At 38.1% G+C, this 24,855-nt stretch overlaps 3 protein-coding genes across 4 annotated transcripts in view; 2 read left to right on the plus strand and 1 right to left on the minus strand.

Annotated features, from left to right (window-relative positions):
• The first annotated feature begins 4,662 nt into the window (after positions 1–4,662).
• srd5a3 (steroid 5 alpha-reductase 3) lies at positions 4,663–6,717 on the plus strand. The gene is made up of 5 exons (XM_079474151.1): positions 4,663–4,889; positions 4,997–5,148; positions 5,256–5,447; positions 5,575–5,706; positions 6,409–6,717. The coding sequence occupies exons 1-5, from the start codon at positions 4,690–4,692 to the stop codon at positions 6,666–6,668; spliced, it is 936 nt and encodes a 311-aa protein (XP_079330277.1). The 5' UTR covers positions 4,663–4,689; the 3' UTR covers positions 6,669–6,717.
• A 766-nt stretch (positions 6,718–7,483) lies between these two features.
• tmem165 (transmembrane protein 165) lies at positions 7,484–12,696 on the plus strand. The gene is made up of 6 exons (XM_079474154.1): positions 7,484–7,864; positions 8,892–9,123; positions 10,578–10,753; positions 10,869–11,045; positions 11,206–11,311; positions 11,396–12,696. The coding sequence occupies exons 1-6, from the start codon at positions 7,721–7,723 to the stop codon at positions 11,470–11,472; spliced, it is 912 nt and encodes a 303-aa protein (XP_079330280.1). The 5' UTR covers positions 7,484–7,720; the 3' UTR covers positions 11,473–12,696.
• Positions 12,697–14,858: 2,162 nt separating this feature from the next.
• Positions 14,859–24,855, minus strand: part of clocka (clock circadian regulator a) — a 41,862-nt gene continuing 31,865 nt past the window's right edge. Inside the window, exons 13-23 of one of the 2 annotated variants that reach the window (XM_079474153.1) lie at positions 23,252–23,358; positions 22,823–22,970; positions 22,141–22,216; positions 21,898–22,042; positions 21,707–21,807; positions 20,909–20,989; positions 20,588–20,722; positions 18,537–18,851; positions 18,247–18,428; positions 17,885–18,155; positions 14,859–17,699 (exon numbers count right to left, since the gene is read on the minus strand). In XM_079474153.1, the coding sequence (XP_079330279.1) occupies positions 17,403–17,699; positions 17,885–18,155; positions 18,247–18,428; positions 18,537–18,851; positions 20,588–20,722; positions 20,909–20,989; positions 21,707–21,807; positions 21,898–22,042; positions 22,141–22,216; positions 22,823–22,970; positions 23,252–23,358 (1,858 nt within the window). In that variant the 3' untranslated portion in view covers positions 14,859–17,402. Of the gene's footprint in view, positions 17,700–17,884; positions 18,156–18,246; positions 18,429–18,536; positions 18,852–20,587; positions 20,735–20,908; positions 20,990–21,706; positions 21,808–21,897; positions 22,043–22,140; positions 22,217–22,822; positions 22,971–23,251; positions 23,359–24,855 lie in introns of both variants that reach the window. The other variant, XM_079474152.1, reaches the window with a different exon arrangement.

Below are 24,855 nucleotides of genomic sequence, written 5' to 3' on the forward strand. Positions count from 1 at the left end.
ATTATAGACATCAAGTCTTCTGAGTCTCAGATATTTCTCCAGAGAATAAGACCAAAATATCTCACAAATGTCTTCAAGTCTAAAATTATAAATCTCTATTATTGAAGATTTCAACGATGACTCAAACATTTCTTATTCAAATTTCCCATATTTGGATTTAATTGACCCTTCGCAAGCGTCTGCGCACATCGCGGGACACAAAGCATATATTGCATGCTTGCTCATAAGTAATAAAATCAATAAGTATTATATAAATGATTCCAACAAAACCATGTCTCATAACTGTATTGGTATAGTTGTGAGGTTAATTCCACTATTCTTTTACAATGAATTTTAAAAGTTATAGTATAAAAATCCATTAAAGTCCCAGTGAAATAAAAAATTACAATGCCTATTTTATCATGAAATATTGCAGCGTTTATTGTAAATAGTTTATCAATGTGCGTTCTCTTTAAAAAAATTCTGTGCCCTCATAATTAAAATCTGAAAATGTAATGACTATCCATCTTAGATGACGTATGTTAGATGGTTTGGGCAGAGCAACTCTTCCCCTTTAACTGTCAGTCAGCTGCCAGTGTCCATTTCAAAATGCAACGGCTGTTTTAATACATCCCATCAAATCGCAGAGAAAGACGAAAGCCACGCCTACTATGTTTATCATTCAAAATTCCATTTTACTCGGAAATGCGTCAAAATACGGAAGTAAAAATTATCGCAACTTCCTGTTCATATGGACTTTAAAGCTGAGTATATACCAGTTTTATCGGACTGGTTTGTCACTGGGGGCATATGTTATTGCCGTTATGTCAGATCGCTTGTCAATCAAACTTCTTGTTAAGGGTCAACTGTTTTTTTTTGTTTATCTTTATTATCTGTTTTTAAGAGAAACACATGAGACTTAATTAATACTGAAATAAAACATAACTTTGAATCTCCTGAACCAAAAAAAGCATCTGCCGAGCAATACAATTTCTCAGTGACACTTTAGTAATTTAATACGAAATATAGAATAGTTGAATACATCAAATAGTAGATAGGTGGCCTTTAAAATTCTGCTTTAACACTGTTGGTGTTATAAATATGCTTTTATATAAAAGCACTTTTTTCATTTTCCTTTTTTAAACTGTATGACAAGAATACCTCACTATTGAATCCCACATCCCAATGGCCCTGGTCAAGGTGTGCCAGTTCCTGCTCTGTCATCAGTGTTGGATACTGGAAAAGAAAACAGTGAACACCATGGAAAACGAACAACTAGTACAAGACAAGAATCATGACCACGTCAACCTAAAACCATGAGACGCATACAATATTATAAAATCAAACATTTTACAATTACAATAATTATTATGTTATATGATATATGACAAAGTTGACAGTTGACAATAAACAAATGGTGCTTCACAATGCCAAAAAAGAACTATTTTTGTTTGAATGGTTCCAAAAATAATCTTTATCATCTATAGTTCTTTGTTGTGTGTAAAAATGGTTCTTCTATGACATTGTGAAGAACCTTTTGTAGTACTTTTTATAGGTGTCGGATAAAGTCTGATAAATGGTTTGGTTCTTACAGTTTTCACACAAAGATTATTAGACATTGTTCGTTTTGCACATTTGACAAAGATTTTGCCAGCATTTGGAGTTATTAATGCATAGTGACTTCAGAAGTAATTCTAAAGCTGCATGTATAGGTAAGGGGTTTAAGTTCCAAAAATGTACGTACAGTGCCTTGCTAAAGTATTGTGGCATATTCAAAAATCTATGAGTATGATTTGGAGAGGAACATACCTCTCAATAAAAGCAGCTGAAAACGTATATATAGGCTACAATGATCATGAAAACCTAGCCCAGAACATTCAGAACCTCGGATAGGGCAGAAGGGTTCATTCTCCAACATGACAATGATCCTATGCACACAGCTAAAACAATGCAAGAGTGGCTTATGAACAGCTGGGACTATGTCCTTCAGTGGCCCAGCTAGTGATTGGGCCTGAACCCAACTGAACATCTCTGTATACACCTGAAAATGTCTGTCTACTGGTGATCTCCATCCAACCTGACAGAGTTTGAGATGATCTGAGGAAAAGAATGTCAGAAAATTGCCAAATGCATGTGTGTAAAGCTTGTCACATAATACCCAAAAATATTGGCGTCTGTAAAGATCTTTAACCAATGTACTAAGTCCTAAATCACAAATCAGTTTTTTACATTATTAAGTGTTTTAGTAGTTTAAGACAAGGCAGCAATACTTTTGGCACTGTAGCATGTTAACGTAAACTTGAATGCACTATAGGTCACTTTGGAAAAAGACCATCAACCAAACACATAAAAGGAAGTGCTGTTGGAAATTATGACATAACATCTTTATTTTTGGGTAACAATAATCTTAATTTTAACTTTCCATGTTCTTTTGGATAGTGCCACGTTACATTTAGATATACAACACATTAAACTCTTGAAAAAGAAAGGTGCTTCAAAGTTTCTTTGGTTATATTAAATATTATATTATATTAAAGTGGTGAAGAACAATGAAAAATAAGGCCAGCGTATAAAATGTGTTTTCTAGTGTTTGGGGAGAAAAAATGGAAAATCCAGCTAAGGCCATGGAGAAATGGGTGGAGAGGCAGGGTGTATAGAGAGACGGGGGATAAAAGGATGGAAAGAGGGGAGGAGGGACAATGACATTGTCAGAGGGAAATTTAATGAGGGTCCAGCAGTGTGAACAGTGAGGAAGAGTCGGGAGGGGGCAGGAAACTATGCACACATCCTCAGATAGGAAACCTGCCTCTTCTGTGAGGCATCCTGGAGTCAAATACTTCAGAGGTTTTAGCTTATGTCTGTTTAACACACACGCTCTCTTTTACTGACTGAACAATAATGGTATAGTTAATAGCTCAGGTGGGGAATGAGATTTCCCTACATTGGCAGACAAAGAGACAAACACATACTGTGCGGTCTGGTTATTACTTTACTTCCTGTTGTAAATCAGAAATCCATTAAAAAATTGATTAAATGCAGAACATAAGGCACACAGCGTGTAAAAAACTTTCAGTTTTATACCATTTTTTCCACATATTCTCTTATAAACATTCATTTTATGGAATTTTACCAGCTTTTTGTATATATCAAAAACTGTAAAATTGCAGGAAAGACAGCAAATTTACAAGAAAAACAGTGAAACCAGTAATTTTACAGGGGAAAAAGGGGCGCCTCAGCTGGCAGAAAATTTCAGGATATTTTTTGCAGTGTACAGAAGGACTCACCACTGTAACTCATCTTATGTGACAGCATGTGTAAAATGCTCACTGTATGCAAAACATTACACTACACAGTATAATACTTCGATTCAATGTAAATATTAACAAGAGCAACATTATCATCATTCATTCATTATGCCACACTTTTCTTTTGTGTTCCACTAAAAGAAAATCAGACATCCACCAAAGGTACAGATGTAGCTTTCCTGTTGCTCAGTGGTTAGAGCATGGCACTAGCAACGCCAAGGTCATGGGTTTGATCCCAAGGGATTCCACATAGTCAGATACAAATGTTTAGTACAATGCAATGTAAGTCGCTTGAAAGCGTCTGCCAAATGTGTACATTTCAATGTACATAATTCTCTCCTAGTATAGAAATGTTAGATGCTTGAGAATATGGCTATGTAGTGTCCCAAAGTTTTTAGGTAACAATCAGTAGTTGTGAACAGGGGGTTTTAGTGTTGTTATGTTTGTTTAGTCTTGTGTGAGATTACGTCTTCCTCAGTTCTGAAAGTCCCACTGTTCCTGTTTAAGACGACAGAAGATGAGCCCAAATAAACACGTACTAAACAATAGAATAAAAAATGTTTTTGCATGTACCTTAGCAAAGGATTTATCTGGTTGTTTTTATATAGTTTGTGGTGAACTAAATTTAAAGTGGCAATGAAATCTGGTATGATTAGATGAGTGATAACCTAACAGTCTTTTGCAATGCCTTAAAGATGCAATGCTGCGTAAAAGCCAGACGAAATTTGTACAAGAATTAGAACAATGTGTTAAAATAAGATCAAAATTGGAGATTCAATCAGAACTATCCTACTTGAAGTTTATTTTCGCTTAAAAATGTCATGCCAGCTACACAAACACTGTATTTTTAGCACAGAAAACACAAACAGCGATTTAAACTTTATTGCCAGCTATCAACAATTTATTATCTGTATAGGTAATTGTGATGGAACAGAATTGACATTTTAACTAACTCGTGATGGTAAATATCTGGCAAAGAAGTACTTTTTAATTAGTAGCCTACTAATAACCCATTTTGACCGAACATTCTCTCACGGTGTATATAAGTAGACGTAATAGAGTAAAATCTATAATAAATCAGCAAACCAATTAATTTTAAAGTCAAAGGTAGGTTCATATTTGATAAAATATTTTTTCATGCTGCCCCTCAGTGTTTACATGTAGAACTACAAGTTGTAGATCTGCATTTATTTAAATCGTTCTTAAAACAGCGACGTTCTAACAGTTTTCTTCTATTTCCATTTACCATGAGCGTTCATTTATATTTTTATTATGGGTTTGATCTTGTTGTTGCATTGTCTGACCAGAATAGCCTTTGGGGTAAACTGCTGTGAGTGGAACCTAAAATATCCAGTGTTTGGATTCCTCCGGTGCTTTAAACGGGCGGACGAAATATGATGCTGTAATGTTTGAGATTATCCTAATAGTTAATATCATATGGTTTTCGTTAGCGTTATGTTTTATGGTAGCTTTTTGCATCTATAAATTTTCGTTAAAACTACCTTACAAACTCGATCACGTGTTTCAGGATTTAATTCGTTATGGAAAAACTAAAGACAACATCAAGCGCCAAAGCTGGCAGCTCGTTTTTGACGTGTCTAAGAGGTGATTGTGGGTTAAATATGACATGAAACATTTTGTAAAAGTCTTACAGTTTGTGCAGGTAACTGCGGGTTGCATTGTTGTTAAATAAATCTTTGCATCTCTTGTAGATGTTTCTATCATTTCTATGCGGTGTCTATTATGTGGAACGGACTCCTCCTACTCTTCTCCCTCCGGTCCGTCGTCATTGGTGAGACGTTTCCTGATTGGCTGATGGACTTGCTTTGGTGTTTGACTGGCAGATCTAGAGCTGCATGGAAAGGTAATTTAAATACGATTTATTACTAAATTAAAAATGTGTTTGTAAATGATGTACAGACATGATAAGTTAGTAACCATCATTGTCATTTACATGTATTTGTTTTTCAGAGTTACAGCTTTCTGTTCTACTATTACAAGTGCTACTATGGGTCCATTCCCTTAGACGGCTTTTGGAGTGCTTGTTTGTCAGTGTATTTTCTAATGGTGCGATCCATATAGTACAATATGCTTTTGGTTTGGCCTACTATGTCCTACTTGGACTAACTGTCCTGTGCATAAATCCCTCTTCGACACAAGAAGGTTAGTGCAGTCTTTATGTTATATATGATTTGCCTACAATACACCTGCAAAACAAAGAAACTCAGATGTGTCCAGATGATGTCATTTGAATATACTAACAATTAAGTTTGACCCCTCCGCATGCCAGGGGTCAAATCAGTTCCGTTCTTTTATCAGCTCATGTGGCATCATGTCATCGGGATTCTTCTTTTTGTTTGGGCATCACTCCTTCAACACCGGTCCATCTCGCTGCTGGCAAAACTGAGGACTGACCACTCAGGTAAGAATATTGGAGTTGTCTGTAAAGAGAATTAATCCATCCACAAATCTAGTTGCAAATCATTTCAAATAATTCTGCTACCCCTTAAATGTGATCTGTAGCTCTTTTTCTATGTACACGATATAAAGTATAGCAAATAGAAACCAATAAAACATGCATGTCGATGAATGACACCAACTCAAATTGTTATCTGTTCGTGAATAAAGGACAAAACAGGTCTGTTTAAAGCAACAACGAGCCGTTTTGGTGTATGGTTACCCCATGTGGTTGATAAGCGCAATTGTCTGATACGTGTGTCGTAAATACTGTCGCAAAGATTCCAGGTTGTCAGCGATACATACGAATTCGATAACAAAGCTGATGTAACCGGCGTACCCAAATACGTCTTTTTGAAACTATGTCCACCGATCAGGTAAAGTAGCCTGTGTTACGTTAAAAAAGTAAGTAACAGAGCATTTTGGTTTGTAAAACACGCATGCCGTAAAGCAGGTAATGGGCGGTGCTTGTGAACCTACCCGCGTACCAAAGTTACAAGTGTGATTTCAGCCGATAGAGGGCTGCTTAGGTAGGCAGCAGTAAAATTTGTCCAGTTAAGAGTGTGAAATAATTTTAGAGAGATTATTTTAAGGTCGAAAAACGGCTCGTTGTTGCTTTAATGATACAACAGCCACTGAACCATTTCGGTGTCTATATTCTGTTTAGGTAAAGTGGAGACCTTGGCCCACAAGATGCCACAGGGGGGCTGGTTTGAGTGGGTCTCCTGTCCACACTACCTGGCCGAGCTTCTGATTTACACTGCCATGAGTGTTTGTTGCGGTTGCAGCTCATTAACCTGTTGGCTGGTGGTCCTGTATGTACTCTGTAACCAGGCACTGGCTGCCCAGCTCTGTCACGATTACTACAGGAGCAAGTTTGAAACCTATCCGTGTCATCGGAAAGCTTTCATTCCTTTTATCCAGTGAATTTTTATGCAAAATCTCTTTTATATGGAAACTAAACGAATAAAGCACTAAAACAAGGATCGGTCTCAATGCATATTTTAAGGGAGCGAGTTGATCTGAAATGCCTGCTTGTTGCCCGGACAGACTGACCTCAGAAGGTGAGAAAACAACATATGTGACCCTGGATCACAAAACCAGTCTTAAATAGCACGGGAACATTTTTAGTAAAAGCCAAAAATACATTGTGTGGGTCAAAATTTTAGATTTTTTATGCCAAAAATCATTAGGATATTAAGTTAAGATCATGTTCCATAAAGACATTTTCAACCCAAAATATATACAAACTTTATTTTTGTGAGTGGATGGCCTGCTACAGTGCCTCGGATTAACAACTTCAAAGGCGATTTTCTCAATATTTAGATTTTTTGCACCCTTTACTTCCAGAGTTTTACACTCTTGTATCTCCACCAGATACTGTCCCATCTTAACAACCAATATATCAATAAAAAGCTTAACTGTTCAGTTGAGGTAAAAATCTCAATTTCGAGATTTTTCAAAATTGACCCAGAAGCCTGGTTTTGTTGTCCAGGGTCACATATGTGGTTATTACCTCCTTCCTAAAGATCATCTGTCATTTAAATGAATGTAAAGCATGTCAGCTGCGGTACAGATAAACCGACTCGAATAAATAACATATATAAATATACAAATCTAATTTAAATGTTTGCAAATGATCCCTTCCTTTGGAGTCTCGCATTTCCTGTCGCCTTGCAGGTCTACCTACCCTGAAACAGGGCGTAACACGTGAAAAGGAGCGACAGTGCAACCAATGGTTTTCTACTATTGCAGTGACGTACTGCTCGTTGTTACACGTCGATCCTTCAACTGACCAATCGCAGAAAGGTTTCGACCCAACGTTTCTGTTCGCCTTCGGCTCAGCCGCTTCACGAATATGTCGACGGTGGGCTAGCCAGACTCAAACAAGAAAACGCGGATGTATTTAACTTCAACTTTTCTTTATCTCCATTTGCAAAGTAAAACAACAATATAAGCCGCGCAAGGCAGCCTTTAAGATGCCTTTCCGGGCCGGCGAGTGGCATGCCGGAGGCATGTCTGTGTGCTTCCTTATTCTGCTGAACGTCGTGTTGCTCTCCGCCGGAGTCACGGCGATCCAAGAAGAGAATAAAGCCGTCGGCAATGAAGAACAGCCCGTGGAGGTACATATCAAACATTCAGTGTGTATTTCTACATTAAACACGCGTGTAAAACGACCTGGTCGTGTAACAAGACCAGTGGCGAAAGTATCGGTCAAGTAAAACTAGTTTGACTAGGACTCACTACACGCAGGTGATTTGACAAGTGGTCACTTAAGGCACACGGCAGAGAGGATGCTGGGATATGGATGTAGACAGTCGCGATCGTGTTTATTTGTTGCTTTAACCGCACTCGTTTTACGAATGACATGCGTAGAGCCATTCACACACTAGCACTGTTCTTCATGCTGGGTGTCGTATTGATGTTTCTTTTGTATGATGATTATAATGATAAAACAGACTCGAGGCTTTGACCCCGTTTTAAGAGTCACCGTGGCACTGTAAGGAAACATTGAGACGGAGGGGAGCAACGTTTAATAAAACAGATTATCCGCTGTATTGCCACGTGTTTGAGGAGATGACACGAAGGGTTTAAGCCTGTGAGGAAGAAAGTGGGTATTAGAAAGCTGAATAATAAATAACCTGATGAATGACATCAGGGCAAACATATAGGGATTTGTCCCATTCATTTTCATCGTACTTACTGTTCTTTACGTCTGTCACGTGATCTTGTGGTCTGATCGTAGTGTATGCTTCGAACTTTCAATTCATTGGTGTCGATTTCACTTGCATTCTTTTACAAAGGTGATAAAGTTATTGTGCCACATTGCTTAAATAATCATCATTGGTAAACAAATATCCATAGGAAACATTTCATTATTATAATTCTTACTAGAGGAAAATCCACACATTAGTATTTCGTTTGTAGACTAGATAATATTCCACACATTTTGTTCTGTGTAAGACACCAAAACCAGAAAAGTATTTATGATTTGACTAGACTATTAAAATAGCTAAAATCGTGCATGTTTGTTAACCGTTAAACCCGAGTTACTGTCAGTGTTGTTTTCCTCCGAAATCTTCGTGAATTGTTTTGCCTATGAAGAACTATACACTTGTCACTATTTCTGACATTGAAACACTTGTCCAGCTCCAGAAGGCCTCCACCGGTCATGCACCCGGCCCGGCAGTCAGCATCAGCGAGCCCAATAAAGGAAACCTGGGCTTCATTCATGCTTTCGTGGCAGCGATTTCTGTCATTATCGTCTCGGAATTGGGAGACAAGACGTTCTTCATCGCAGCCATTATGGCCATGCGCTACAATCGTCTCACGGTTTTGGTGGGAGCCATGTTGGCTTTAGGACTCATGACGTGCCTGTCAGGTAGGTGGAACATTTTGTCAAATTTAGATAAGCAACAGATAAACCACACCCTACACTTTCCAAGAAAACATCACTTTCTCAGTACTACTTTTAAAGCATCTGTATCAAAACTTTTTTGTGGGTGAGAACAGTCCCCCCGAAATTAAGCTTTTGCCATATCCCACGCCAAGATTTGACCTGGGTGCGCTAACCTTGGTTGATGAAGTAGACTGGTGTAAATGAATCTTGTGTTTGAGAGGTTTCTGTGATGAACATCTTTCTTAAACATGACAAACAGTCCTATTGGATATTAACCTACAATATCTAATCAGAGATCGCCACTATCAAAATAGCTTTATTTGATACGTTCTTGTTTATGGGCTAAGCTTTTTGATTTGTGATCTTTGTTCATACCTGCCATTCATATTCACTGTGTTTCTGTACCATACAAGGTATGAATTATTTAATTTGCTCTGCTATAATTTGATGGGTGTTTTTATCTGAAGTAAACAGTTTCATCAATGTGTCTGCTGCTTGAACAGTCTTAGAGTGATAGTTCACCCAAAACTCCATTTACATACCCTCTTGTCGTTTTAACCCTGTCATTTCTTTCTTCCGCAGAACACAAAAGAAGATATTTTGAAGGATGTTGTCAACTGGCCACCGTTCACTTGCATTGGTTTTGTGTCCATACAATAGATGTGAATGGGGGCCAGTGCTGTTCGCTAACCAACTTTCTTCAAAAATCTTCTTTTGTGTTCTGTGGAATGAAGTAAATGTCGTAAAGGTTCACTTTTGGGTTTATTTTATGAAAAATTTAAAAAACATGGCTTGTATGAAGCACTAGCCCAGTCATCCTCAATTGATCCGGACATTTGCTTCGTACCATCCGGACCGCGAGACCTACTAAACCATTTAAAACCTTTGACTATTTTGGATGTTTAAAGTGAGATGCGTGTGTACACAACGGAGAATCACATCACACACGTTCTTAGGAAAATGTATGTAATTGATATTTTGCTGCTATATGCTCTAATATTAGATTAGATTAGATTCAACTTTATTGTCATTACACATATACAAGTACAGTGTAACAAATGTAGTAAACATTTTATACAGTATATCCAACTTGTCTAAATTGATGAAATATTTATTTTCAAAAACGACATTGTCCGGACCACCGTTTGGAAGAAAATATAAATATATATATTTATAATATTACGGGGTTGACATGTTCAGATGGTTACGGTAGTGAGATAGTTATGGCATTACATGTAGAATTGTGAAATTAATTATTATAAACATGTCAGACCTCATTTTTAATGCCTAAAAGGGAACCTTTATGAAGCCAGTATTATAATCTTACAAAAATATTTCTTGAGAATCAGCCAGCTGGTTTGTAAAGAAAAACAAAGTTCTTAATGTGTTTACGGTGAAGGCTTGAAGGATCTATGACACATTTGTCTTCCCATTAGTGTTGTTCGGTTATGCCACCACCATTATCCCACGGATCTACACCTACTACATATCAACCGCGCTGTTTGCCATCTTTGGTTTGCGAATGCTTAGAGAGGGACTGAGGATGAGTCCTGATGAAGGTCAGGAGGAACTGGAGGAGGTTCAAGCCGAGATAAAGAAGAAAGACGAGGAGGTGAGGAGACGCAGATACGCCTATATTTGTTTCAGTAATGGTGTGCTTTTGTTACACCTCATGCATTATTCAAGTATTTGTCCTCTGATTGGATGGATTCTCTCTCCACCTGCAGCTTCAGCGCTATAAGATGGCCAATGGCGCATCCGATGTGGAAGCAGGGGTGGCCATGCCTCAGAGGAAGTGGCACAGCCTGATTTCGCCCATATTCATTCAGGCCCTCACACTAACCTTCCTTGCTGAGTGGGGTGACCGCTCTCAGCTCGCCACCATTGTGCTGGCTGCAAGAGAGGTATGGTAGATGTTGTTTGGTATGGTAAATGTGGGCAACTTAATCATGTCATTTTACAGATGGGGTTCAAATTGATACTAATCATTCAGTTCTCTTTAACATTATTAGCTGTCACTGTAGAATAATTCACTTGGAATAATTGACCTGTTATGTGCCGAAGGATCCATTTGGAATAGCAGTTGGTGGAACATTGGGACACTGCCTGTGTACAGGACTGGCTGTTATTGGAGGAAGGATGGTAGCTCAGAAGATCTCTGTCAGAACCGGTGAGAATTATTAACATATGCTTTGTTTCTTTCTCAAGACATAATCTGATTGTTAATGGTATGTTTTTTCTTCGATCTCTACAGTTACAATTATCGGTGGGATCGTGTTCCTGGCCTTTGCGTTCTCCGCACTCTTTATCAAGCCAGACTCAGGATTCTGACTTTGAAGTGACGTTTGGTTTTCTTTTGTACGCTACACCACACTACAATCCCAGACGAGCTGGTTTGAAGAGAGACTGTGAATTGTGGATGGCATGTTTTGGGTGTTTTCCTTTGTGTGGGGTTGAAACTATGAATGAATGAAGACAATTTATAGCTCATGTCTTAATGAGCGTTTCAGTTTTTGCTTAATCCCTCTTAGTTTTTTCTCTTTACTTTCAACCGGACCCAATCTTCTTCCGTTTTAAACATTCACCATGTTTCGACAGTATGCCACTTAACAGTTTACTTTAACATGCCAGATGTTCAGAATGTCATGGCACGGCGTAATATTTTAATTGACAACGAACCTTTTTTCTATATCGTTTTACACTGATTAAACTGTGCATTGTGGGTAAATCCTGTCCCTTTGGACTTTAGTGGTCCAGTCTATTGTATAATTATTTTCTAGAACAGCTGTAAAACTAAGGTCAGAACAGTCACAAACAGCAATCCTTTGTCCTTCACAGCAGGAAATCCACCTTCATCTCAGGAGCATTTAGTAATATAACACAAAATATTCATCAATTACAAACAATGGCTTGAATATTTACAGCTTTTAACCAGAAGTACACATTTGGCTAATTTTAGATCCTTCATCGCATGGGATGTTCAGAATGATTCGACGATTCGAGAAGATGTTTTCACAGGTTCCCTTAAAATATGTCTAAGCTTGATTAGTTCAGCCTTTTCTAAGCAGATTTTATTTATTGGGTTACACTTTATAATAAGGTTACATTCGCTAACATTAGTTCATGCTTTAGGTGTCATGAACTATCAATGCCCATTGTTTTACAGCATTTATTAACCTAGGTTCATTTATAAATACAATTGTTTGTACATTACCTTGAAATGTGAAGTATTAGCACATGTAAATATAAACAAATCCTGTACAGGTATAGTTCTTTATTGTATTGCATTAAATAATGTTAATGAATTGAACCTTATTGTAAAATGTTAGCATTTCTTCTATTATCAGGCACAAACACGTGATTTTGTCAAAGTTGAAGACTTTTATTTGTTTGAAAATCAAAGAGGGGATGTACCGGTTTTTGTAACATTGTCAGGGTGACTTTGTCAATATTTGACAGCCGTTTGTTCAACTTAGCAAAGAGTGTTGAAGTATGACAAAAATGACAAAACCATGATTCCTGTAAATATTGAATAAAACTGTCTCAGTCTCCATTGTGGTGGTTATTCATGTTACTACGCTATGTAAAAACCAAAAGGCATATGCAAATGTCAGAACGTGTGATGTCGAAATGAAATTCATATTATAAATACCACTTAAAAATACTGATAACTTATGTTTTTTCTCTAACATGTATCAACCACACTAAGCAACAACAAAGAAACAAAACCAGATCATTTTTTGTTTATTTTCAAAACTGTATAAGGGGAGTTAACGGCACAGTTTAGTTTAAAAAGGTCCTGTTACTGTAAGAATGGCCTGGCTCACAAAATCATCTCAATACAGCATTTACCGAATACAGAATTTAACTTCAGAAAACCCAGAATATCTAACCCCACAAAGCTCCGAACGGATCAAATCGAATATATTGTAAATGTTAAAATCGACGTTTGTATCAATTTCGTGAGCCAAAGGCAAGTGCTCTTTAAAGAACATCACACATACAGAGATTAAATGATAGCAAGAGAGAACACACTGGTAGACATTCTGAACTTCTAGTGTATACAGAACTACAAAACATTGAATGTGGTTCACCACCTTTTCCAATGGGCATTGTGAAGCCGAGCATTAAGTTACTAAAATGAAGGGAATTCTCATCTTTCCTTTTAGCTTTTTGGGATAGACAGCAAACACCCGTTGAATTGCATTGAATGCCAACAACCTTCAGTGGAGCAGAATATTATTACAGTAATCTGGGGGAAACAGTTGTTTATTGTGTTTACTGTGAGTGCAGAAGAATATTAGTTATTGAAGATATCACCATCACAAGATAAAGCAGAGAGAGGACAGAAGAGAGGTATAAAGTGATGCGAGTTATGAATATTCTAAACCAACCTGAGGAAGCCATTGTTACACTGTTACCTTGGGGCTGACAATACAAATCAGTGCAGGAAAAAAAATCAACCCCCCTTATGTTCCAAAACATAACCATTGTTGCACACTGGCATTGATACTAAGCATTGGAGATGAGGTCATTCTCGACCCGGCCTGAAACTGTATAGGTATCCTTAAAAAAAAGACCTCCAAAATACCTAGTTACATAAGTGGGGGTCTAAAGCTCGTACATCACTGAGCTCTCTTACAAACAGGCAAGACCTCAACCGTTTCCTGAATCCAAATGTGGGGCGAAAGTTCAACTGGTCCACCAATGCGTCACAGTTTGTATAAAAATCCTTCATCTGAGGTTATATGGAGTAAAAGTTATCGTCTATATGCTTAAAATAATCATAGGTATTTTAACAATAATTATATCTTCATAAAATCTGTTCTGCTTAGAAAAATAATAAAATCTAACCTCTCTCTCTCTATATATATATATAAATATTCCTCTTTCAAATGTTTATTATCTGTGAGCCTACACACCTGTTACTGTATAATAAAGCTAAATGACGGTTTTACATTCAGTCAGTGATCCTGCTTTGCCCATTTCTAGCCATATTGTTGGGTAAAGCAACGTAAATCTTTGAGATATAATCTATATTAAGTTTTAGTGGCATTAAAACTTATTTGGATAAAATACGAATATGTCTAAACTAGTAACCACATAAAGCAAAACCAGCGCATGGATTCATATTCTTATCGACTTGCTGGCTTTGGCTAAATGGATTGAATCTAGGAAACCATATGGCACAGATGACATACTGCTTCATTAATGTTTAAGGGGGTGGATACTGCAATATGAACTCTCATTGGATGAGGGTGGTTGGCTTTTCTCAAGCAAGGCAAAAATTCTGACTTGCATTGTAATATATACATACTGAGGTCAGATATGAATATAGTAAAGGGATACTCCACCCAAAATTCTGTCGTGAATAACTCGCCCTCTAGCTTTCCTAAGTTCCTCAAAATATCTTCTTTTTGAGGAAAATACAAGAATTGCTCCTACTATGGTAGTCAATGGTGGCTAAAAGCGGTTTGGTTGTTTACTTTCTTCCAAATATTTTTCATGTTCAACCAAACAAATACAATAATACTGATTTGGAACAATTTGAGGGTGAGTAAACTTGTATTTTGGGTGGAGTATCCCGTTAAAGGATTATTTCACTCAGAGATGAGAATATCAACATTATTTACCCACAGTCGTGTCATTTCCTACCCGTACTATATTCTTTTATGAATGTACTAGAAAAAATTGACAGCAAAAACGACTAAAATTTTGGTTGGTTTCTTTTATTAAGCTATTGTGTGTTTTTAGCACATTTGGACTAGTGGAGAATACCTTTATATTTTCAAGGTGACTGTGGCATCATTTACGGGTAAAATGCCGTGTTGCATGAAGAATAGCAACCAGAACACATTGATTCTTACAAAAGTCAAAAGGGTTCGAAATGACATGAAGGCAAGTAAATGATGAGTGAATTGCTATTTTTTGGGGTGAACGATCCCTTAATGAAACCTGTTTATTTGTACTAAACTGAAAAAGGCAATATTGCTTACTAACATACTAAAGTTCAGACTGTTAAAGGTGTAGTTCACCCAAAAATAAAAATTCTCCCTTTATTTACTCATCCTCTTGTCATTTCCGCGTAACCAAAAATGTAATATTTTGAAAAATGTTGTTAACTGGCCCCCATTCAATTGCATTGGTTTAGTGGCCCGACAATAGAGGTCAATGGGGCCAGTGCTGTGCGGTTACAAACTTTCATCAAAATATATTCTTTTGTGTTGTCATTTAGGGTGAACTATTATTATAGTTATAAAAAATAACAACAACCGATAATGTGATCTTTTCTTACAAGACCACGGTAAGTGCTATCTGTTGGTGAAACTGACTTTCAGTGACAATTACAAAAATTAAAATAATAACATGAGACTTTGTCACAAGATTATAAGTGCTACCTGTCAAATTTTTAGCTTTCAAAAAACCTTTTTTTGCTATATATACAGTTATATATATTATTTACTTAGTACAGGGAATTATTTTAAATACAGAAGAACCCAGCCTCTTGAATTTGACCATTCACCATGGTGACATTTCTTTTGTAACGGAGCAGCTTAAGCAGATTGTATTCTAGTAGCCACATTGCTGGCATAAATAAGCATCAACATATTTTCAATAGAGTTCAATTGAACTAGAATCAGATTGTCAACACTGCGGTTTTCATTATAAAAAACCTATTGCTTTGGGTTAGACCTAAATGTGATCATTCGCTTATTCTTATAAGCTCTGTTGGATCTAACACACCTAACAGAGCTTACATCTCTTATGGGACAGTTACTATACTTTCCTTGCGGCTGTTGACATATGTCAGTGTTAGAGGTAATTCAGTGAACCTATACATTCCTGCTTCTCCAGAGATATCTGGAAGACAGCAAAGTCAAGCCGGGGAAGTTGTTTGTCAAGAGCCAGCGTAAAACAAATATATTTTCTATATAAGAATTGTGCAAATGTGATCAATATCATATAGGTTTGTTTCGGTGAAATTATATTGATATATTTCTGTTAATCATAACTCTCTGTGGAACAGCTTACTGCAAAACAACTGGAAAACTAGAGAACACTGAGGCTTAGACCGAAGCCATCTTTACTCTAACATGTGAATATATTTGTCCTCTTCAGTCTCAGTTTAAGTAATAACATCAGCTTGAGTTTTTGCAGCGGATGTCATTTATCTGCCATTCAGAACGGCATACAAATGCACCATACAGTCATAGCACCATTTTGATATTTTGCCTAACCTACATACTGACTATATCCTAACTTCTAAGTATTTACAAATGTAGAATATCTCTCCAAATATAACTATGTTTTTGTGTGTGCAAAAGCTGTATAGTTACTGTGTAACATAATGCAATATATAATTAAGTTATTCTAAAACATGAAGGTTGTTTTTTAAACCAACTGTGACATACTGGATCCAGCATTGCCTGCTCGGCAGACACACATACATACAAACATATATACACACACGCACGTGCTCACCCCATCCCACTGGAAAAAGGAAGTCTGTGAAGAGATCACCCATTATGTGTACTAAGTTTGCGTTTTACCTTTGAATATTAGAAAAAAAAATATTCAAAGCTACAAATAACAGACTACGCTTTTCATCTCATGCATCATATAAAATATTAGTTTCTCTTTCCTTTTGTCCATATATTTACACATTATCTTACAGGTGAACTGTACAGTAAAAGTTGAATCCACGTGACATTCTTAAAAATATTTTATGACCCATAATTACTTCCACAAGCCAAACGATACGGAAAGAGCAATCGAGGCGAAAAAAGAGATGGAGACCGAAGATGCTGTTTGTTCTGCCGGACGTCTTTGAAGTCTCGCTCAGTTTTCTAACCCGAGTGTTCTGCATAAATTAAAAAGGGGTGGCCGTACGACACGAAGGAGCGTGATTATTCTTCCTTCTTATTGTGGCGAAGGTGGAGATTATTCACGGCTTTAAGAAGACAAACCGGGCACCCCTGCATCTTCCCTCGCCAACGACAGGGTCGATGACGTGTGGTCAGACCAGAATTCAGTGCAAGCAACTCGTAGGTTGGAGAGGGAATGGGGCAGATCAATACACCCCCCTTTAGGTCTTGCCTCTCGCCTTAACCTCAGTGGAAGGTTATGAGAGGGAACAGTAAAAATACTGCCATTTGTCATTTAACTCCCATCGCACGACCTCAATTCACCTTCTCCAGCTTGCAAAGCTGCTCGATAGAGATTTGGTTCGGTCCCCACCATGCGTTCATCCGCCACTGCTGCTACTGAGGTGGAGCTTTGGAGCGGTCTGACATACTGTCGGATCTGTGAGCTGCCATTTGTTGCTGCTGTTGCTGTTGGAGTTGCTGCTGTTGTTGTTGATGTTGTTGCTGCAGCTGCTGCTGTTGTTGTTGATGTTGTTGATGCAGCTGTTGTTGCTGCAGCTGTTGTTGCTGTTGGAGTTGTTGCTGCTGCTGCTGTTGTTGTGGCGTGGTCGTGAAGGTGCCTTGTTGCTGCATGGGGAACGCTGCCTGAAGAATCAGCTGGGTCGACTGGTTGCCGTGTAAAAGTCGCGGAGCCTAGTAATGTTAAAGTAAAAAATAAAAAGTAAATGTCATTTAAAGGTCCAGTGTATGAAATTTAGCGGCATCTAGTGGTGAGGTTGCGAATTGCAACCAAAGACTCACTCCACCTCTCCCCCCTTATAATGAACACATTCTTTCTGAGTTTATTGCTAGAAGGATCCCGTTACTCCGAACTCTACCTGTAAGAATTGTGTTTGTTGCTGGGCAAGCTGAGTTTGGGCCTGGCCTTGCTGTTGGGCCGTTACCGCAGCCGTCTGGGACTGGGTCTGCTGCTGTTCCTGCGTCTGCGCAGACGGCTGCTGGGTGATGCTGATTGTTTGAGCCTGGCCCTGCTGTGGGGCAAACGCAGTCACCACCTGCCCCATGAACATGGTGGTGGGCACCATAACTGCGCCACATCCCATTGGACCGGTTACAAGTTTAGTAAGAAGCTGTGGAGCAGCAGGAAACCTGTGGGACGCAGGAAAGTTAGTTTTGGTAGTTTGGGTGAGTGATGGATTTGAATGTGTGTACAGTAGACAGTGATGCTGTAGGGAGGCACCTCATCTGTCGGTCTTGTGAGAAAGTGGCGACAGCGGCACCGCTGGGGCTACTGTTCTGCGCCAGGCTAGTGGCGATCTGCACGACGTTGCCCTGGCCGGGCTGAGAGATCATCATGGTGTTATACAGAGATGCCGGCAGTGCTGCCTGAGAAGACTGCAGTGTGCGAGACGACCTCTGGGACTGATAAAACGAGAGAAAGTTATTATTAAAAGACAACTGATCTTTGACATTTTTGGGATTTAAACAATTTTGAGTAGAAGGTCAACTGATTTAAACACGTGTGTGTACCTGCGTTAGTGTGGCGCTCTGATCCCTGAGAAGGGTCTGCTGTTGTGGTGGTGCCTGCTGAGAATGTTGTGGTGGTGCCTGCTGCGAATGTTGTGGTGGTGCCTGCTGCGAATGTTGTGGTGGTGCCTGCTGCGAATGTTGTTGTGCGACGGCGTTTTGTGTCGCTGTATGTGTGGACTGTAGGCCAGTCTGCAGGCTCCCTGTCGGCACCACCGGCCCCTGCATGGAAAGAGCGCCTCCTGGCTGCACGGATGCTCCCTGTATCAGCTGCACTGAGCTAAGGTTGAGACCTCCCCCTCCTGGCTGTATGAACATCTACATGAACACACACAAAAGAGTGTCAATGTGAGCAACAAGCATTTGACTGGTATGATGATGGTACTAATAATACAAGTCTGACGAGCAGTTGCAGCTGCTTCTAGGCTAGTTTATCCAAAGATTTGAATGCTGTTATCATTTATTCCCACTAAGATTGCTTCATACTTAAACTGACATCTGGAACATAAAGTACCGTTTTTCTAACAATGAAAGTGAATGGAAACTGAGATTGTCAGTAACTAAACGTCCCCAGTTTGTGTTTAAACGGATCCTTGGGTATAGAGCGATGTATGGCTTAATATTTGAACAATGGCATTGACTTTATAATTCTGAAATAAAAAAACAGTAAATTCATAAACATAAAATCTTTTTCCTTGGAAACCACCATTCTTTTGCTTCAAAATCCGTTATGTGAAATGGTTGCAACCTAAATCTGTTTTCTTTCGCAACAGTGAAGCAAGCCCGTTTCCATATAACTGTATTTCAGGACATGTAAAACATAAGATCAGATATATAAACACACAGGGACAGTTGGTGGCGGTAGGTCCTCTTGGCACAAGCCAGCTTGCCTGCCATAAAAGAAGAATCAGTTCAGTATCAGTAAGCGTCTGTTCAAGGTAAGCGTGCATTAAATCGTAGCTTTAAACTACAGCCTTTCAGACATTTAAGACATCAGCATCCACCATCATGGTATACTTATACATTATGCCAATATAAAGATAAACACAATAATAAGATCAGGATAAAATGCATTGTATAATGGCTAAAACAATGCATTTATAATAAATTCTAAATAATATTGGATATATATATTTATATAAATATATATATTATCCTACAGAACCTTATATGTACTGAAGAACTTATTAGTGTGTCTGTGTTTAGTTTGGCTGCCTAGCTGTGCGTGAAACCATTTTACATCATCAAAAAAGAACATGGCGGCCTCCTTAGGTTAAAATGAGTATTACATTGTTTTTTTAAAGAATTTAAAATATTTGATGTGTTTGTAACGACAAATGCTAGTAGTGTAAGGCTATTCCAACACATTAAGCCATACATCTCTCTATACACTGGGTTCCCTTTAACAGAAGAATGTAAATCTTATGGGCTTTAGAAACACAACAGGTTGAATAAACGAAGACAGAATTTTCCTTTTCTGTGTAAATGATCCCTTTCAATGCCTTAAGTCCTTTCTACATTGTTCTTAGAACTAAACATATTGCAATAAGCAATAATTCAAATCTTAAAGAAACAGTTCACCCAAAAATGTAAATTCTATCATCATATACTCACCCACAAGTTGTTTCAAACCTGTATACATTTCTTTGTTCTGTCGAACACAAAAGACGACATTTTAAACAATGTTGGAAACAACACAGTTTGGGTCGCCATTGACTACCATAGTAGATTGTTTTCTTACTATAGTAGTCAATAGTGACCCAAAACTGTTTGATTACAAACATTCTTCTAAAAAAAATTTTTGTGATCAAAAGATTTATACAGGTTTGAAACTTGAGGAAGAGTAAATGAAGACAGAATTTTCATTTTGGGGTGAACTATCCCTTTAAGTGAATTGCTTGCCCTAAACAGTCTAAATAAATAACACGCTAGCTTAATATAATTATTCTTACCCAGATCTTAATTCTCCATTCTCTTTTAAAAATAGACCAAATGCTGTTTTTACTAACAAGAAGCCCTTGCTCGTGTTCCAACACTAGGGGGAGCGCTCTAACCTGTAAGCCTTGTCCTTGCACCCTATGCAGTTCTTCCTGAATTTGTCGTAGCTCATCTTGTTGTCTCTGGATGTTGGCCTCGATCATGTGCGTACGCTGCTCCAGCTGCTCCTTAAGATGCTGCATGGCATCCATCTGCGTAGAAAACTGTAGCAGTGGATACAGAACATCGAACACCATCAGTACAATACGAAAGGCTGAAATGTCTCTCTGACCTTCACCGAGCATTATACACGTGTTACATTAATTCACAAGAGCGTTTGAAAGCAGTTATCAGTACACAGACCACCCTCCTCTCGAGTCATTGTGATGTTGAATTACCTGCACATTGGGCTGAAGTGGCTGAGGCTGCGACACGAGGGACGTTGCCATCGTCTGTGCCGTGTTCTGAGAGCTCATCGACTGAAGAGCGATAACACATATCGCTTTAATACAAGAATATGTAACAAGCATGTGCGACATTGTAGAAATGAAATGAAAATACAGCAATACTAAAGATGTGCTTTTAAATCACACTTAACTCCAGATAACTGGCTTGAATAGGAGGAGGATGTATTCAATGAGGTCCAAAGGTTAATTCTATACTATCCCAAAATATACTGAATGTCAATGGTTGAGTTATTTTTCTAAATCTATATTTTTTATGCCCTATGTTTTTATTGATGTCATCCTCAGAGGAGGCAAGCAATGTGGCCTTCTATGCAAAAGAGTTTGGTCATAGACATGGTCAAGATCACAAATTTGCCTACATTTGGTTAGTGACCTGGATGATGCAGAACCCTTAATATCTTTTATGATGTAAAAAGATGTTGCTTTAAGGGCATGAAAAACATGACATTTTCACTTTCGTCATTTTTGTATTATGTCCACTGTAGTGACCTCTATGCACGAAAGTGTTCTCTTTTACACCCCAGTATATATTATAGACCACTTTGCAAGATGTAAACACTTCCGGTGTCAGTTTTTATTTGTTTGATAATTTTTTTTAGCTTTCGATAGATGATCTATAATAAAATATATCAGTTTAACATTCCGTTCTGCTGGTTGTGTGTTAAAAAAGCGTTGCTAACGTCTTTTGAAGTGGTCTATAGAGTTTGACAGTAATAATGACATGCTAACCTGACTGCTAATGGACGACCTCCGCTGTGATGCCATCTCAATGGCTGAGACTGATTGGCGGGGTGGTGTGATATGGTCTGTCTGTGGCTTTGTCTGTGTTGCTGAAGAGAGAGACACACACATCAATTTATATACTACAAGAATATCTTTAAACATACATATAACTTCTGCCTTCGGTATGTAATACGCACACGTGGGGTCCGAGACCGCGGTGTGCGAGGAGGACTTGCGTGAGCTCCGTGAGGAGATGGAGGGTGTGCGGCTGTGATCAAAGCGCTCTAGCACCTCCTTCAGGCTGGAGGTGTTCAACTGAGATTCAGAGCCGGAGTCTTGAGACTGAAATAAAGAAAAACAGATCTACCATTAGCATCTGTGGCATACTGATAAGCACAGAAATGGAATTGGATTCGGAATTCATTTCAGTAATGTCTCACCTTGTCTGCTGAGATCTCAGGAGGCGACTCCTTGATGCCCAGTTCTCGACGCTGTTCAGCTCTTACTTCAGCATAACTGACATGCAAAACAACAACTATTTACTTTTTAACAACAGAAGAATTTAAAATTAATTTACTAAATGTGAAACATATCCACAAACAATAAAACAATATTTCAAGTTTAAATGTACAGTTAAGGGGGTCGCACACCGGATGCGGAAGCGCCGAGTGGCGCAGCGTCGTGTCTAGGACAACTCTGTTATTAATGTGGTAGAATCGAGAGGTTCCTGTATTAATGAGTTGTTTTTCTGTTATCCTCAAACAGATAAATGCAGTTTGCAGCCTATGGTGAGGCCAGTGTGTACATTAAAGATGATTTCAGTCAAATAACATATTTTTCATTTGATATTATGCGAGTGGCATGTTGTGGCGCTGCAGGACTCTGAACAGAGTCCTGAGTTGTAGGGGAGCTCCGCTGCCAGGAGCCCCCGGTGTGTGTACACTCATAGAACAAGTGTTGATTTTTACAAACAATGGCGCTACGCTGCGCGGCACTTCCCGCATCCGGTGGCACACGAGGGGCAGGGTTACCCGTATGAAGCTTGTTCTCTTGTTTTTCCTGTATAGTTTCTTTACTGTGTACGGTTGATCCAGTGTGTACGACACATGCTGCAAGTCTCACCTGACCACAGTGTGTGTGCAGACAATAAACTCTGGTCGTGAGTTCCACTGGTGGTAGGTGATGTAGTAGTGGGTCTGGAGCCAGATCCACTGTTGACCTTTAGTTAGAAATCGATAATAGCACGACTTCCCCTTCCCATACTGCATCACTGCCAAGAGACACATTACAACACAAGACATGAAATACAAAAACACATTGACCCAATATTTAAAAGTGCTCCTCTGTCTCATACTGTATGTCCGTTTACAAAGTTCAATACTTATTTGACCCATCTGTATAGTTGATGTAAATAAATGATTCACTGATTAAATGAACGATTCATGGATTAATTTCCTTAAAAAAAAGCATGAATGTAGTTTTTGTCAGTAACTTGACACAAAGACTAAAGCAATCAAACCCAGATCAACACACATAAACAGCTCAACTCACAATGCTCGTGGCATTTGGCCAAGGTCTCCAGGTCATCCACATGATAGTAGTCGTACCCTGACGTACCCAGAACTTCAAAGGGCAGGTAACCTATGATGGGAGGCGCCCTGCAGAACATAACACGCCTCTTCAGATCAACTGAACATCAAAGTGACACATTCACAGTGATCGCTGGGTATCCAGTTCTTGCAAAGCAAGATGAATTCATATATGCCAATACATATGGATATATATTGAAATTCATAGAGAAATTAGGGTTAATGCTACTCAATTTTTTTATTTGTATATATATAAAATGATGATATACATGTATTTGGACTAGGGATGGGGGAATTAACGCGTTAATCTTTGCGATTAATTTTAGATGTTTAACGCGTTAAAAAAAAATAACGTAATTGACGCAGCACTTTTTTTTTTTTTTTGCCTCGATCGTTTCCATGACTTCCTATTGCTTATTGTGAATGTGAACAAATGTAAACCGACTGGTCTGTCTCAGTTGCTGGCTTAATGTAAAAGAGTAGGCAAAATCTTTGGGTGAAAAAAAATAAACATTCTCCTTTTGTTATTCATATTGCAAAGACTTATGTTCCTTTTTGAAATTCAACTGGCACTTAAACATTTTTTTTTTAAATATATTGTTGGTGCATAAAGAAATTATTTCTTTTGGCCAATTGGCTTAAGTTCTAAACTGATCTAGACTTTTTGATGACCTTGATGGTTTTAATATTCAACTTTCACTTTGTTTATAATGTTACTGCACACATTTTATTTGATGGCTTTATATGAACAGCTACTCTGTGGTTCTGTGGAGAGTCTGTTTACAGTTCAAATGTCATTAAAATGTTATGTCATTAAAAACTTTGTGTTGTTTAATTTAATTAGGTGATTCTACATTTAAATATTGATGATAACAAGCTTTGGGGAAAACACAATTAATTGCAAATAATTACAGAAAATGTGCAATTAATTAGTTAATTTTTTTTAATCGATTCCCAGCCCTAATTTGGACGTGTGGGCTAAGGATTTGAGCAAACACTCTGCGACACCATGTGTGCTATAAAAAGGCAAGATGGTCCCACTCCATACCCTTAGAGGTCAGCTGACTCATGTACTGCAAACACGAGGCTAAAGCTAGATGAGACTGTTACAGACTCACAAAGCCAGAGGTTTAGGAATGTTTTCTTGTGCTTTCAAAGTATTATAAATGTAACTGCGGTTAGGTAATAACAACAAAATAAAACCCAGCTAACTAACGCAATAAACACATGTTTTATGAACAGTTATCTGTTTTGGCAAATAAACGTTTTTTTATTCTGCTTAAAAATACTAGGTTTGTGCCAAGGTTATGTTTATTATTAAAAAAAATTTGTCAATTGAAATCAAATAATATATAAGCCTAAATATTATTTTTAAAACTTTATTCCTTTATTAACTGAAAGAAGTAAATTAAATTAAACTAAATTTTACATGAAACACTGAAAAAAAATAACACTTATATTAATAAGGGAATTCGATGTATTAATAAAACTGCCAAAGAATTAAAACAAAGGTAAGACTTCAGTAAAGGGGGCAATTCTCACTATTGACTAGTAGTTATTAGCATG

Source organism: Barbatula barbatula, assembly GCF_947034865.1.
Source record: "Barbatula barbatula genome assembly, chromosome: 15".
Lineage (NCBI taxonomy): Eukaryota > Metazoa > Chordata > Actinopteri > Cypriniformes > Nemacheilidae > Barbatula > Barbatula barbatula.